Source organism: Diaporthe amygdali (genome assembly GCF_026229845.1).
Source record: "Diaporthe amygdali strain CAA958 chromosome Unknown NODE_12_length_1037015_cov_66_201586, whole genome shotgun sequence".
NCBI lineage: Eukaryota > Fungi > Ascomycota > Sordariomycetes > Diaporthales > Diaporthaceae > Diaporthe > Diaporthe amygdali.
In genome coordinates this window covers 65741-81701 of record NW_026517032.1, presented here as the reverse complement: position 1 = coordinate 81701, position 15961 = coordinate 65741, and the positions used below count along the sequence as shown (strand labels likewise).

General features: G+C 51.9%; 5 protein-coding genes across 5 annotated transcripts; 3 read left to right on the top strand and 2 right to left on the bottom strand.

The window, feature by feature from the left end:
- Positions 1-732: 732 nt before the first annotated feature.
- J7T55_001776 (Shaggy-related protein kinase theta) lies at positions 733-2093 on the top strand (the record flags this gene model as incomplete). The annotated part of the gene is made up of 2 exons (XM_053142674.1): positions 733-1368; positions 1422-2093. 2 exons carry the CDS (start codon positions 733-735, stop codon positions 2091-2093), a joined length of 1308 nt encoding a protein of 435 aa, XP_052994230.1.
- A 737-nt stretch (positions 2094-2830) lies between these two features.
- On the bottom strand, positions 2831-4808 carry J7T55_001775 (6-phosphofructo-2-kinase; the record flags this gene model as incomplete). Its single annotated transcript, XM_053142673.1, has 5 exons — positions 2831-3271; positions 3328-3774; positions 3863-4018; positions 4074-4154; positions 4230-4808. 5 exons carry the CDS (start codon positions 4806-4808, stop codon positions 2831-2833), a joined length of 1704 nt encoding a protein of 567 aa, XP_052994229.1.
- Positions 4809-6561: 1753 nt separating this feature from the next.
- Positions 6562-7744, top strand: J7T55_001774 (mitochondrial import receptor subunit tom-40; the record flags this gene model as incomplete). Its single annotated transcript, XM_053142672.1, has 3 exons — positions 6562-6870; positions 6935-7579; positions 7637-7744. 3 exons carry the CDS (start codon positions 6562-6564, stop codon positions 7742-7744), a joined length of 1062 nt encoding a protein of 353 aa, XP_052994228.1.
- Positions 7745-8795: 1051 nt separating this feature from the next.
- Positions 8796-10927, top strand: J7T55_001773 (carboxylesterase family protein; the record flags this gene model as incomplete). The annotated part of the gene is made up of 5 exons (XM_053142671.1): positions 8796-8962; positions 9020-9255; positions 9384-9706; positions 9879-10076; positions 10166-10927. 5 exons carry the CDS (start codon positions 8796-8798, stop codon positions 10925-10927), a joined length of 1686 nt encoding a protein of 561 aa, XP_052994227.1.
- A 775-nt stretch (positions 10928-11702) lies between these two features.
- J7T55_001772 (uncharacterized protein) lies at positions 11703-13778 on the bottom strand (the record flags this gene model as incomplete). Its single annotated transcript, XM_053142670.1, has 1 exon — positions 11703-13778. The coding sequence occupies one exon, from the start codon at positions 13776-13778 to the stop codon at positions 11703-11705; it is 2076 nt and encodes a 691-aa protein (XP_052994226.1).
- Between the last annotated feature and the right edge of the window lie 2183 nt (positions 13779-15961).

Here is a 15961-nt window from a genome sequence, read left to right as displayed (position 1 = left end):
ATCACGAACTATAAGGCTTATGAATAATAAATCCAGCTGGTCGCTGGTACATCAAACAATACGTAAGCATTACTCTACCTATGTATTCATTGTAAAATAATATAAGCCCTCAAGCTGCAAGGTGAGTTATACCAAAGGAGTATGCAGTATCATGTCTAGGCACTAAGTGGGAAGAACTTTTTTTGGAGACCCGGCGTATCTGCAGATGCTTTAGATGGTATCTAGGCTCGGATTCGGAGTTGTTCGAGGAAACGTGAGGCACGGTGTTGACCAATGGATTCCATTATTGACGGCGTTGAACACTGTGTGCGATGCATATACAGGCATCTTGTCAAGCCTTTTATTGAATAGTAGGCTTGGGGGGGGGGGGGGCAAACATCGATGTATCGAGTAGATGGGAGGCGAGACAAGATTGGCTGCCTTGGAGGAAGGATTTGCTCCTTTGCTCACCGGTTGGCCAACACTTCCGCCATCGACACTTCAATTGTTCTTTCTATCAAACAGGCCTTAATATGTGCCAGAGACCAGATCACCCATATAAATTCCACCCTCAGAGAATACGCTTGCTGTCCCTCAGACTTGTTTATTTATCTACGGCATTCACATTAGCTGTGTTGAAACGTGGACACAGGTAGCGGCTGGATCATGTTCCGTCTTTCAAGCGCATTCTCTAACTCTCCTTTTGAGTACCTTCCAGGCATCTGCCGCCAGAATATATTGGACTAAAATAACATGGGTTATTTCGACAACTGCCGCCCCGATGAACGGTTCACGATCTCTGCAAAGTTCTACGATAATTGTGTTGTAAACGACTGGGATCAACGGCGCTGCATCACTGTGAAGACATCATGGGCAGAACAAGATGACGAATGGATCATCGAGGCCCTTGCGCGGCACGCTGATGACATCCCCGCCGAAGCCGTCAGGATCGAGGTCTCGGAAGAAGGCGAGCTGCTGTCTCATTCCTCCGACGTTGAGAGAGATCGGGCTATGGTTCCCTTCTACCCTTCAGTCAACGAGTTTCCGTTGGGTGTCCGCAAGATTCGAAGGTCAGACTTGATCGAAGTCTCCCGGATGGGCATTCAAGTAGACCTTGTCACTCATGAGCCCTCAATGGGTGAGGCTCGGCAACTGGCTTTCAAATACTACATCAACCAGCCTCAGGTTCCTGTCTTCTGGCACGAGCTAAATTGCGTACTACGCATCCCCAAGCATCCAAACGTTGTTCCGTTCGACAGCCTGGTGGTCGATGTGCTTGACGGCGAGGAGAAGGTTGTGGGCTTTACTACAACCTTTGTTGATGGAGGTACGGTCGAGGATAGGAAGGATCGGGTCTTCAAGCTGAAACATATAGAGCAGCTCTTCGCGGTGCGTATTCATCTACAAGTCAAAATCGGACTGAGAATTGAGATACCAAATAGGTCATCGATCACCTCAACCTCACTCTGGGCATCGTCCACGGTGACGTATGCCCGTGGAATCTTCTAGTCGACAGGGAGACAGACGCGCTTCAAATATTCGACTTCAACATGGCATCCAAGCTGGGCTGGGAGGGCGACCCGTCAGAACTGGCGGCATGCGCATTCGCCTACGACAAGCACCGCAACGATATCAAGCTCGCCATATTCACCGTCTACGAGATTATCACCCGCGACCTGCATTTCCGCGAAGAGAATTATCCCCACGAGCTCGAGATACCCATGGTGCTTGAAAAGATCTGGGAAAAACATCCAGAAGTACGCCTTGATGCTGAAGTTTCCAAGTACCGCCTACTGGCGGAAAATTGGCTGGCGAAAAGACGGGATGTTGATAAGGAGATCACACATTTCTCCCAGGTGCCGGGTGCCCTAGACTGGCCATGTCTACCGCCACTACCGATCGTGCCCTTTGTGGGGACCATGCAGCGTAGAACCGCGCGAATGCGCCAGGAGATGATTATGGAAGGTGCCGATTTCCTCAAGTGGCAACGGCCATCGAGCCGCGACCTGCCCCTGCCCCATGGGCGGCGCCTTTTGGCTACAGGTCAAGTCGTTCAGTGTGGCGATGCTGATAGAGATCACGGCGGTCGGCAGACCCTAGGTGTTGAGAGCTGATGAAACCAGTATACTTACATAGGCAGGCAAGAGGCTCTTAGCCATCGTAATGGAATATCCTAGGCAAGCTGAGTGAGTCCAAAGGAGCAAGCAGAGAGATATTGATAAATGGTAAAGTGCAAAGATGATTATCTGTTCTACTAAGGTAACTAATCTGATGACGGGGATGCACCATATTCACAGGGCTTTTTTTGTATAGTACTGAAACGAGTGCTTGTCAGAATTCCGATTTCCTAGGCTGGCTTCGTACTAAGTAGAAAGGCACGAAGAGCGGAACGAGCCTGAAACCCTGCTAGAGATTGTTTGATATGATTTAACAATTCAATTTGAGTATCTAAAGTAAGGGCGTGATGTAAAGGGGCTCACGGCGGTTTATGAAAGCTGGATATCTACATTCAATGTCAGTGGTAGCCAAATGTGAAACATAGACTTTAAGTCTGATGTTGTAGATCGGGCAGGCATTCGTGCCGACAAGTTATGCTACATAGAAAATGGTTGTTGGCAAGAAGACGGGAGTGCTGATCAGGCGTCATATGAATTTCCTAAACATGTCAATGGTCAAGCTCTGATACGAAGTGAAACTCCGAAGACTTGCTCGCGATTCTAGGTCTATACCTACATCGTAGTAGGCCCAATTCGCAGAGAGAAGATTGAACATCAGAGTCAGCGCTTATTTGTATGGAGCGAACTCAACTCTATTAAATTTCATCGCACACTCCCACATCCCGCGTCCTTCATCAATCCTCATCCGCAACCTTATCCGCGACCATCTCCGCTGCCTTATTGATAACTTTCTCCGGCGGTCTCTGCCCTTCCATAGAAACAGGAGTGGCCTGTCCCTCTAATGGACTAGATAAACCCGGTATTGGACTCAGAGTCCCACTAGGGGGCATGCTCGGTACAGGAATGCGGATGTCCTCTGGCGAGCCAGGCACCATCCTCGGATCTAGACCGGGAATATGAATACGCTTGGCCTCATTCTGGTATGCTGCCGGGATGATCTCGATGATCTCGTCGCGAGGGAACTTCAGCTTGGGGATGTCCGTGGTGCTGCAGTGCATCAAGTACGCATAAAGTACACGGAGAACGGACTCGTGTGCAATGATCAGGAGATCGTTTTGCTCCCGTTCGAGCTCGAGGATGATAGGCTCGAGGCGGACGGCTAGATCGTGGTATGACTACAAAGAACTTAGCAGCTTGGTCTTTGGCGTCAACAATTTCACAGACCGCTTACCTCTGCTCGCGGATAACGATGGTGATACGGATCCAGCTCGTGCTTCTCTACCTCATCGGGATATATGGTACGGATGGCTCGCTCAGAAAGCTTTTCGCAAACGCCAGGATTAATCTGGCTCATCTGAGACCGCTGTCGGACTTTGTAGCCTTTATCCTGAAGAGGTTTCGAGGTCTGTACCGTTCGCAACCTAGTCGATGTCCACACTGTCAGGGGCTTCAAGGGAATGTTAGCCCCACCAGCCTCTATAGCGGTTTGCCGTTCTTGCTCGCGATGTTTGATGAGAGTCTCGGTCATTTTAATAGCATAGGCCTGGCCGGGCTCGCTCAGACCGCCATCAGCTTTGTACGAGTCTTCTTCTGTCGCGGCGCCAGCTCGGACGAAGAATGTTGTTCTAGATTTTATGTGCAAATTGGTAAGGTAGAAGACGATTCGATGTGAGAGGTACTGATTCATCGTTTGTTAGTGAGAGACCACCAGAGACTGAGCATAGGACCAGAGATTTGGAATTGTCGAACAAAAAGCAGATACTCACGTTAAAGCTGACGTTGTTGTAGAAGAAGCCCTGTCCAGCATTAATCATCTTCACATAGTTCAGCTCATTCTCGTTCATCGTCTCGAAGACGGGGATTTTCATCTCGATGCGTCTAAGATAGAGTTTGGCAGCCTCGTCCGGGTCCATGCCATGGAACTGCAGCTTAATTGTTAGCCTACTTGTGCTGCGTAAGCCTATCGCTTGCACTCACATCGGGGGAATGAATTTTGACATTCCTTGCATTTTCCCTCAATATCCTATCGTCATCGACGTAGGACTCGAGGAACAGCGTCTAGGATGTGAGCGTCAGCAAAATCGTCTCCAAGAAGCGACCGGATGTCCGATTTCGCGGGTAGAGAAGTCTTACTTGAACGTCGTGTTTCGCGAATTCCTTGGCGAGGGACCGGCGGCCAGCAGCTGTAGGGTTCACAGCATCGTATATGGCGACCTGGCCATTCTCGTGATTGAGCCAGGCATAGATGTCCTCACGGCACTTTTTGAGGATCTTCTGGCGTAGCATGACGGACGAGGGTGTGGCGTTTGGAAAGAAGTAATCCTCTGGCACATGGCCGCCAGGACCAACGGTGGCACGCCGATAATCTCCAAGATGGAAGATGCGCGTCTTGACTCCGAGCCAGGCAAGGTACCGTGCCATGGAGACACAGATATGGGTTTTGCCTCTGGCTGGCAGACCAACCATGACGATTGCTATCCTGCCGGAATGGAAGAGTCGTCCAGACATAGTGCTATAGAGCTGGGCCGGGGCCATATCCTGGTCTTCAGTGACATCGTGGATGGCATCGATGAAAGTCGAGCTCTTCCGACGGTATCGCGGGGCGTTGGCCGCAATCTCGGCCGTTCTGTTTGAATTAGCTATCTGGACGTCCAAATCATCTCCAATCTCGGGTCGAAGCGTGAGCTTTGCGGTGTCTCGAGAAGTGACCATTTCTGTCGGCGTGAATAGTCTTGAGGGATTTTTTGTGGGTGTGTGTCGATGAAGGAGTGAATAGCAACCAAACCACACCGAGATGTAAGGATAAGAGGGTATATTTGGGCAAGGGCGACCGGTATCTGGTCAGTGGGCCACGACGTGGTCATAATCATGGCCATGGTCACAGACGTGGGGAGCAACAATCACTTACAGAAGCGTATCCATTCTCAAAAAAGGAGACAAGCGGAACAGCAAATACAGTCAGGCCTCTCAGGACAAACAGTTTGAGAGTTCGAGGTGGTTTCCAACGTGCCTGTTTGCACACAGGCACTATGTTGAGATGATGTAAAAAGATACTGTCTGGGGATTCGGAATCGCTGTCGATATCTAGGTTGGGCGAAGGAACTGGGCAGCTCCAAATGCGAAGCGGATTTGACTACAGGTACCGAAGCTCAATGTCCAAGTAATAAGTGAATAATAAGCTGCTTTAGGAATACCGAAGAAGACAAATGGTGGGAGAGCACTGTCGATGATGCTCGAGTTCAAATGCCTCGAGAAGACAGCTTAGGGAGAAGTCGGGACGGTGCTTAAGAGACCTAGGTAGGACCCGGGCAGGTGCGATGGCCTGAGTCGCGGCTTCACCTCCTGCCGCCCTAGGTACAACAGTGGTTGTTCCTTGGTTTCGTCGCTGTGGTGTTTGAGGTTTTTTTTTATCGAAGACGTCGGAGCTGCTGACTGATGGATGATGAGAGGCGAGACTGGGCGAGGCGAGACAAGGCGAGAGGACAGGACAGGCCAGGCCAGACCACGACAGGACAGGACAGGACACAAGCTGCAGGATCTATGCTGTTGCCAGATGTCAAGGACAAGTTCCGAAGCAAGTCTACGCAGTTATATGTGCTTGGGTACGGTAGGTATAGAGGCACGGTCCGGGCCTTCGACATTTGGCCGCCCAATGCATTTGTCGGGTTTTGTCGTCCATTTTCAGCTCCCGGTCGCGGGGTGCCGCTAAGAAAGAGGGGCTGCTGTAGTCACTGGCATGGGCCAGCTGATTGATTTATTGATTCATTGATTGATGGATGGATTTGCCTTCCCGATCCTCAGTCTGTTGCCAGGTCCTGCGACTCTAGGTCTCGATAGAAATGGGTGTTTAAACCAGGGCAAGCATACCAAAACCTTCCTTGTGTACTGTGAGGTCCTCTGTCTTGCTGCACCTGCGAGCGACCTAGACTTCGGTACCTTCTGGTCTACAGTACAGTACAGTACAGCATGTGCTATGTCATAGAGCACCAGGCGTAGCTCTAGCATTTCGTGCACGGTCCAGCTGCCGTCCTCTCTCCCTCGGTCCAACGTCCCTCGTAAGCTGCGACCCCCCCCTGCCCATAATTCCCGGTTCCCAGCGACAGAGCCCTGTCGTCAGAGACCAACCTAGCAGAGCTCGAAATTTTTGGTCCTAGGTCTTCCAAGACTGCTTTGCCAGCTGCACTGTGTTGAGACGACGACCACCAAAATCTGTCAGCCTCACCTCAACCTCAACCTCACTCTCCCCCCCGCCTATCACCTGGGAGTCTCCATTTCGTCGCATTGTTGTATCAAGCGACTCCTGTTTTGGTCTTGGTGAATCCCTCCCGAGCCGGCGCGTCCTGCTCCTCTTCCCCAACCTGTCTGTCTGGGTGCGATTGGCTGTGACGTCGACGCATTCTTTGACCTCTCCATACTCGTTGTCGTCCTCGTCGTCCTTCTCAGTCTAGCCTGAACCGCTACGATCATGGCCTCAATCTCGAGTTCGCCCCTCGGCGTCTTGGTCAACAATCCCATCTCGAAATCTCTCTCAGATGCCTTCGGTTCCTTTCAAGAGCGCCGCGCAAAACTAGGCCTGTCGAACCCCGGCACTGTCGAGGGCCTGGCCAAGGAGGTCCAGCGCGATGTGCTCCTCAACAACTACATGTTCACTGGCCTGCGCGCCGATCTGACCAAGGCTTTCAGCCTCTATCCTCTTTTCCAGGTCTCCCATGCATTCGCGCTGGGCGAGCGGTCAAACCCGTACACATTCGCCGCCCTCTACGGGACAAACAAGGTTAGTTGTTGTCGCATTATTTCGGACACGGCGGCGTAGGACTGATGTTGACTGGGTGGAATAGATGTTCTTGCAGGGAAACATCGACAACGACGGGCAGCTCTCAACACGATTCAACTGGAGGTGGTCGCAGTCCTTGGTCACAAAAACCCAATTCCAGATCGGAACCGGAGGTCAGGACATGGCGCAATGGGAGCAGGAGTACACCGGCAAGGACTTTACAGCGTCCGTGAAGGGTCTGAACCCCTCGTACCTGGAGGGTGGCCTGACCGGTATCTTCATTGGAAGCTATATGCAGGCAGTCACCCCCAAGCTCGCCCTCGGACTCGAGGCCATGTGGCAAAGGCCTGCGTTGAGCCAGCCCCCTGAGGCCATGGTGGCTTACTGCGGCAAGTACAAGAGCGACGACTGGATTGCTACAGCACAACTGTCTGCCACGGGTGGCCTGAACACTACCTACTGGAGGAGGTTGTCCGACAAGGTCCAGGCTGGTGTAGACATGAGCTTGACCCTGGCTGGTGGCGCCGGCGCAATGATGGGCGGCCCGCTCCAAAAGGAGGGCACGACCACCTTTGGTGCCAAGTACGACTTCCGAATGTCCACTTTCCGCGCCCAGCTGGATTCCAAGGGCAAGCTAAGCTGTTTGCTCGAGAAGCGAGTCGCCGGGCCTGTTATGATGACTGTCGGCGCTGATGTTGACCATGCCACGGTAAGTCCAGTGGTGCCACAAAGTCTGCACAGATGAAAAGCTAATGAATGGGTGCAGCAATCTGCGAAGCTCGGCCTTGGCATTTCTATCGAGACGGGTGGCGAGGAACTTCAAGAACAGCAAGAGATGCTGGGCAACCAGCCGTCCCCCAACATCCCCTTTTAAGGGCTCTTGACGGCTTTGAATCGACGGCATGGCCGTCCCGACTTGTCCAACGACTCTCCGCTCCCACACGACGATGAACGCTCCTCCCAGTCCACAAAAATCATAATTTGGCGTTGACGAGCGAACGAGATGAGCACGGACAAGACCTGTCTCTTGGTACTTCCGTGCCCTATGTTTTACTATCTTGAAACGGTGGTTGGTCTGGCATGGCAGCATGGTTGTTTTTACTTTTTGCGGCGGTCGGCGGCAGGGGGATCCTTTTTGCATGACCGACTGACGAAATGATAGACATTTCTTTATCGTTTACTCAACGCTATCAGACTTCCGGATTGCAAAGCAGGGCCGCATAGGAGTCTTGCCAGGGATCAGGTGCGGATGAGGAGGTGTGATCTGTACAATAGAGACGATGGGAGACCGACAAAGGGCTCGGTCTGTTGGCATCTGTGCCAGATGGCTGAAAGAGCCAGGCACCTAAAATTGGGGATTTGGAGGTGTGTGGCCGTGCTATCCCGCAGAAAAGACTTGATGCTACAGTGATCTTGTCCGTTGGATCATGACTGTTGGTGGATCTGACAAACAGGATGGTGTAGATATAGCAGAAATATGATGCATGTAAACAACAGACCGGGTCCATGGTCGATAAAAGCTCATCCCCCACGCCAACTGCATGAGCCTCTGTGGGCCTCTAGTTCCTCTTGCTTGGTCTCGTTTCATTGTGTTCCCGTGTTAAGTTACCCTCGTCAGATTCGCCTGCGGTCCTCCTCGAGCCTTGCTTCGAAGGGGAGTAAGATCCTTCTGCCGCGGTTCCAAGAGCTTAGTCGAATATCATGATTCAAGATGAGGTTACATCTTACAGTATTGGCAAAGGATTCTATACAGGGGGTCAATAGTGCTGAGGCTAGCAAGGGGCTGCATAAGCCACTCATATCAACAAAACGAAGAATGCTAGGTGTTATAAGTAAGTTGAAGCTTGCTGACAGCAACTACCTTTGCGGTGGGCATTTCACGTCTAAGTGTGTGTCAATTTGGGCACCTGTGGGTTGCAAAAACAATGGGCATTACTCTACTGCTGATGCTCGTCGCCGCCTGGGCGACGGCACTCTCTGCACATGGACGTGTTATCCAGACTACTCGATCTTCCGCTCCAATAGTCGACCTGGGATACGCGACTTATCAGGGATACTACGACGACACGTACGGGCTGAATGTGTGGAAGAGGTAAGTGGCCCTCCTTGATACCTGGACTGACGGAGACTGACAATGAAATCATGCCAGCGTTCGCTATGCTGCTCCTCCAGTCGGCAGCCTGCGATGGCAAGCACCTCGTCCACCGACTGGTAACGGCAGCCTTGTCTTGGCCGTCGACCAGCCGCCTCTGTGTCCACAGACGGGCGGATATGGCTTTCCTGAGGTTTATGGGTTCAACTCTGCCCTTGGTAACGAGGATTGTCTCTTCCTGAACGTTTACGCGTCTCCGAACGCGTCCGATTTACCGGTGTTTGTCTGGATACGTACGAGCCCCTTCCTGTGTCAAAAGCGTTTATCTGTGCTTGGTGTTGAGCCTGAACCGTTGAGTTGCCATGATGCCGCTGAGAATCATGGGCCGACGACGATAGCTGACAGCGGCATGTTTTACTAGACGGAGGAGGATATGGAGACTTCGGAGCCCTATATGACCCAAGTGTATTGATGAATACCAATGATAATGGCTTCATCACCGTGGAGATCCAATACAGACTCGGCGCATTCGGCTTCTTGGCATCAGAAGAAGTGAAGACCCACGGCCAGCTGAATGCCGGTCTTCTGGATCAGAGGTTTGCTCTCCAATGGGTCCAAGAGAATATCTCGAAATTTGGCGGCGACCCTAGTCGGGTAACGATCGGTGGCGAGTCCGCGGGAGCAGGTTCAGTTCTGTTCCATGCTCTGGGATATGGCGGCAAGCAGCCTGATCTCTTCAGCAATGTGAGAAATCCATACTTCCCTTCAGAGACCAAAGGAATTAACTTTGCCTCAGATCATAGCAGCAAGCCCATACAGCTATGCTATCTATGACTACCGTGATAGTATCCCGACCAATTATTACCATGAATTTGCCAATTTGGCAAGCTGTGGCCAAAACAGTTCACATCTTCAGCAATATTCGAGTGTTTTTGAGTGCTTGGTAGCAACAGAGAGCGAGGTCTTGCAGTATGCCAGTGGCAACGTTTCAGAGTCCTTTGGCTATTATGGTAGCTGGGCTTTTCTGCCCGTCATCGACCAGGATTATATTCAAGAACGACCATCAGTGCAGCTGCTCAGGGGCTTAGTTTCTGGACAAAGGATACTTGTTGGGGTAAGACTTGAACTTTCACTTTCTCCTTTTCTTAACAAACTCCCAAATCATCCTAAACCGAGGCTTTTCTGACATGATTTTACGCGAAGAACAACGCAAATGAAGGAGTACCTCTGACCAACCCAAGGGTCAAGACGAGGGGAGCATACGACAGCTTCGTGTCCAACAGCTTTCCGCTCTTCGACAAATTCGACATCGACCAGCTTAACAGTATCTATCAGATCAACAATTCCGCTCCAGGAGACTCTGGCATCCGATACGACACTCTCGGGACAGAAGGCCCCACTGCCTTGACACAGTCCGGATTGGCCACCGGGATCCAGCAGACCGCCTTCAACATACAAGGCGAGACAAACTTTGACTGCCCTGCTCAGTGGCTGGCCGAGGCCTTCAGCCAGGCCGACTTGCAAGCCTGGAAGTACCAGTACTCTGTAACACCGGCATTCCACGGCGCAGACCTCAGTACTTATTTCGCTGTCGGCGCAACAACCCCCAGTGCTGATTTTCGGCGGGCATTTCAAAAGGTCTGGGGTAATTTCATCGTCCATGATAACCCCACAATCACTCTTAACGAAGCCACTGCTGGATATGCCAATGCTACTGCGCCCGTAGGCACATATGGGAATATCAACTGGCCACAGTACACAGTAGAGCAGCCATACATGATGGATTTGAACACGACGGGCGGTGATTTGACTCAAGTTGTGGTCACGCCAGAACTGAGCTACTACGAGCGCACTGGAGCTGGGATTGTCAATTCCTTCCGCCTTGTTGACGCTCTGGCCTGGGAGGGCGGCCGTGGGTCGCGATGTGACTTCTGGAGGGATGTGTCAGCAAGGGTACCATATTGACAGCCTCAAAACCACAGAAGCAGAAGCAGAAGCTTAAGTTTGCGATAGGTCAGTGCGTCACCAAGAGAACTGGCTGAGCAAACAATATTGTAGACAAAAGAGAGTGTTCTGTGTCGATTTTCTATATGAAAAACTGTGTGTCGTCCAACAGACATGCTCGAAAGCAATGCCTGACCTGTCTAAATGAAAACCCTAGACATCCAAATCGAGCACGACGCTCCCAGCCACAATGTTAGCCTCGTATATCCCACTCTATCCCATTCTATTCCGTTTGTGTCTCCAGCTGGACAATATGAGGTGCCCGATCGGATGACATACCCGGGGGAACGCCATTAAATAGATAGAAACCATGAACGCCATGCTAGGAAAAAATTGCGTCGTGCTGTGTCGTGTCCTTAAAGCAATCCAGTAATCAAAATGCAAAACGCTGCGAACAAAGACATAGACAGGTGACGTATCAAGTAAAGGAAACCAAAAACATAAAACGCATAATGTGTAAACGACGAGAACCAGCAGAACACTCTCTCTTGCCTGAGGAGAATCAAAAAACTTTTGGTGAGCTAGCTCAGCTGCCACTTTTCGAAGGAACGTGCAACTGGTAGGAGATTGAATGAGTGTTGATCGGTTGGTAGGGAATGTCTTGAGAAAAACCTCGAAGTTGAGATTAGAAAGGATGAGCGGAGATGCGGATAGGAAAAGATGGAAACGAGAGTATTTCCGCATTACGGCTCCTCATGAGAGCACTTCTTGAACCGAGACGTCCGACACTGGCATCTTAAGACGCCTTATCGAACTCGAATTTCCAATCGTCGCTGGCGTACTTAGGACGGCCGACTTTAATGCCCCGAGTGACAACCTGGAAGCGCTTGTTCCACTTGCTCTTCTTCTTGCGGAGCGCCCGCTTGACTCTCTTCCGCGGGTAGTTCACGGGAGACTCGCCTCCGACGAAGATTGCACTATCGTATAGGAACGCACCAAATATCGCGCCCAGTATAGGCCCGCACCACGGCCCCCAGAACCAGTAGGACCCGTTAAAGCTGGTTTCGGTCCCATAGCCCAGGGCAAGGAGGGCTAGCCGCGGTCCGATGTCTCGAGCTGGGTTCATGGCGAGCCCTGTATTCCATCCAAGCGCCATCGAAATGACTACAACGATGAGTCCAACGATCAGGGCGTTCATACCCGCTCCAGGAGGCGCGTTGCTGTCATCTCCAAGCGCTAAGATAGCGACAGCCATGATGGCCGTACCTGTAAACTCGGTGAAGAACGCCGTCACAGGGTCAATCCACGTGTTGCGAGGGTACGTGATGAAAGCGGACGCTGTGTTGGTGTTGGCAAGGTCTGCGGTGTTGGCGAACTCGACAATGCTATTGCGGAAGAGACCGAATGAGATAAGCGCTGCTAGAAACGCACCAAGGACTTGGGCTATGGCATATGAGGGAATCTTGCGCAATGGGAAGCCGCGATAGATCCAGAGCATAATTGACATTGCCGGATTGAGATGCGCACCGGAAATCCCACCAGCGATATAGATGCCTACCATGGCGGCGAGACCCCACGCCCAATCAGCGGATATAGCATTGCCAGAGCTGTTCTTGGAGCAAGTGACGACTAGATCGGTGCAGAAGCCCAGGGTGAGCTGACATGTGACGGCGAGGAGCTCAGCGAGGGGTTCGCGGAACTTCAGACGGATCACGGACCAGTGGGTGTGGAGGTTGTGGATCTCATCGAGCTCCGGATCGTACGGCTCCAGTTGTTCATCTTCGACCCAGTCGTTGTCGATGGTCTCCACGCCTTGAGCAGGGCTGCTTTCGAAATAGCCTCTGCCGTTGGTGTGATCATCTTCATCGGGTGTTTTCTGCTCGGCGACTGAAGCAAGCTCAGTAACGGTCACACTTTGGCGGCGGGCCCTTTGGGTTGCTTGTTCAGCGTCAGACTTGTCCAGCTTTCCGAGGTCCTCTGACGTCGACGGCTTTCCTTGGCCCGACGACACCGAAACCTTGCGTCCAGAAAAGCCACCGGTGTAACTCTGGCCCGTGTAAGTCCTAAGCAGTCTAAACTCTCGGTCTTGTTGGGCTGCTTGAAGAGCACTTGAGATCTTGTGGGGATTGATTGTCGACTCGACACGGCCAGCCTCCAGGTCAAACTCCTCATGCGCTTGTTGCTCATGCTGCAGCTGCCCTGGGGCTTGTTCGCGGAATTCGCGCTGAGTTGGAATCATGCCAGGACGGACAACGTGAGGTAGAGGCTTTGCAAGACCCCACACTGGACGGTTATTTGTCGCTTGCTCGTAAGCTGGATTCAGGTCGGTATACCCAGGGTCAACGTACGCTTGGTTTGCGACGATAGACTCGAGCGGGTTACCTGGGCCGGAGAGTGTAAATCCAGCCGCAGAATGGTTATCTCCGACATCGACAGCGGAAGAAGCGCCATTACCGAGAAGTATCGTCCTGCGGCGTACTGGTCGCCCTCCAAGGGCACTTGGCCCATTCAGGTTCCAGGTCGTCGTCCGCTTCCGCATCCCAGGATTCATGAAAGTCGGTTGCCGCTCCATATTGGCACTTCTGCGATAGCGGGAGCTAGTAGTTGACCCGGCTCGTGCTCGACTTCGATTTGAATCCACCGGTCGTAGGCTGTTAGATACGGACTGCCCTCGGTGGTGCCGAGTCGACGACCCTGTGTTCTCCGCCTCGATCGGCTGAGTACTTGTCCTCTTCAGGGCCGATGGCATTCCGAATCCCCCCTCACGACGTGGCGGTGGATGTGTCGGTTCCGGTTGTGCTGGCGAGGCCGGTCGAGATTCGGGAATTGGGTCCATCCTCTCGACCGACTGACTGGATGGCTCGTCAGCCATGTCTGTGATCGGCCCGCTATGGGGCTTTCTTTTCTTCGGCTTGGGCGTTTCCTTGTCTGATCCGAGTAACCGGGATCACTCTGCCTGTAAATTAACAATTGGACCTCCTAGTGGGCTGGCTTGTCCCGAGACGCAGGTGGTATAGGCAGGTCAGGAGCCTGAAAAGTTGTCAACCTGAGAAACACTTCTCAGAGACCAAGCTTCGAAGAGAGGCCAGGCTATCCATATAAAGGTTCTAGAAATCAGCGAGGATAATTTCCAGGAACAAGGAACCATGTGAGAAAAATGGAATCCAACAGCTCATTGGGTCTGTTGCCTTCGGGACCCAGAAGCCGGCGAAATGTAGAGACAGGGCTTCGATGTTCTGACACAAAGGTGGTCCTTGACTTCGGAGGATTTGATGGCATGAAAGTACGCAAGACCCACAGCTTCCACCCGCGTAACACGCAAACAAAGACCGAGCTCCGCTGTCGAGCGGAAGATTTTCACAACCAGTCCAGAGCGCATGAACCGGATGACCAGCACTTGCTTCCGGGGCCATGTCGACCTTACCCAGTTATCGTCTTAACATAGCTGTTCATGGCGGAACAGCAGCCAGATAGTACCGTAGATCAAGATTGCAACAAGTTCATAAACACATCCCGAGCTGGACATCGCCAACCTACCTGTCAGTGCTAAGTCCAAAATTGAGCGCGCTGACCAACTGGCAAGAAGAAAAAATTCCGTTCCTAGATCTCCCCGATCCGTGGAGACCACCAAAATTAGACCTGACTGGTCATAGCTTCTTCGTTGTGAATTTGGTTCGCATACTCGAGAGGTATCCACCGAGGAAAAGGGGCGAACGACGATACCACGGTTCACGGCTCACTGACAGCCTGCCATTGATATGATATCAGCGTGTTTTAACGGGCACACCGCTACGGGTCAGCGGATCCTATAGCCCAGGACTCATGGTTAAGGGAGGGTCTTATCGGAACTGCAATTTAGGGGAGGCCGCGGTATGACGGGCAGTCCTGTGAGTGGTAGCCGTTGGGCAATTGTTGGCGATGACTCACGGGAGGGAGCCAGCAGAGTGGCCCAAGCTTAAGACTGTTGTTCACGCTGTGCCAGTGAGCATGTGTCTTTGCGGTCGTCCATAATGTGTTCTAGAACGTTGCAGTATCTCGGTGGATGCTGTGGGTACCTAAAAGTGGGTAGCTGAGCTCTGCGGCATGCCCCGCTATGCTGCAAAGGTAGAGCTGGGTCTCACGATGCTCCAAGGCCGCATGGATCTCAAACAGGCGGAAACAGTCTCCCGCGACGTCTATCATCATAGACAGTAGGAACCGTACAGGCAGATGGCCGCCGAGCCTCGTCAGTGCCTCGTGAACTGTATCGTTTCGTGGCGCTCATGCAATTTTAGAAGACGAGCGTATTGATAGCAGATTCTCATTCTTCCTCCTAATCTTTGGAGGAAAGGCCAAAGTCCTTCCAAATCGACTGGACTGTATCGTGTTCTATGTCCATATCTGGACCAGAATGGCACGGCGCTATTGACCCGAACATGGCGAAGCGGAGACAGAGATGCGACACTATCCAGCAGCACCGAGCTGACAATGGCATTGTGGTCCCCACGACCTTAGTATTTGAGCCTGTTTAGGCTGACGCTCATCGAGGGGGATGGGCATGGAGAGGGCGAGATCTGGTTCAGTAAGGAGCATGGATGAGCTTGATAGGACCTGTTACTCGAGATGGAGCGATCCATAGCTGTGCACCTTATCAACCTGACCTGGTCATACTCTGGACGGAAGTTGGGATTCGCTTCTTTAGTGTTCCGATTCCAGCGATATTTTGACAAGGTTGAAAGCGCAGCGGACGAATCAGTATTTAAATGAGTCGCAGCCAGCCACGGACGTCCACTTCAAGTGTTAGTAAGCGTGTTCTAAGTGGCAGCTGTAGCCGAACTTCAGCAGACAATGCCCTAAACCTTATTTCAACATCCAGGCTTGGCAGGGACAGAACAACGGTCTTTGCCCACTGCTCACAAAAAATGGATTGTGCGTTGTCTGTCTCACTCATCACGACTGGTCTACGCACTTGATTAATCGAGCCGAATGACGACAAAGATTCTGAGAGGAATCGTTCACGTAGCACTTCTCAAAAGGTCATGTCCTAGATCCGTCTAGCAGGAGCAAGACAACCAA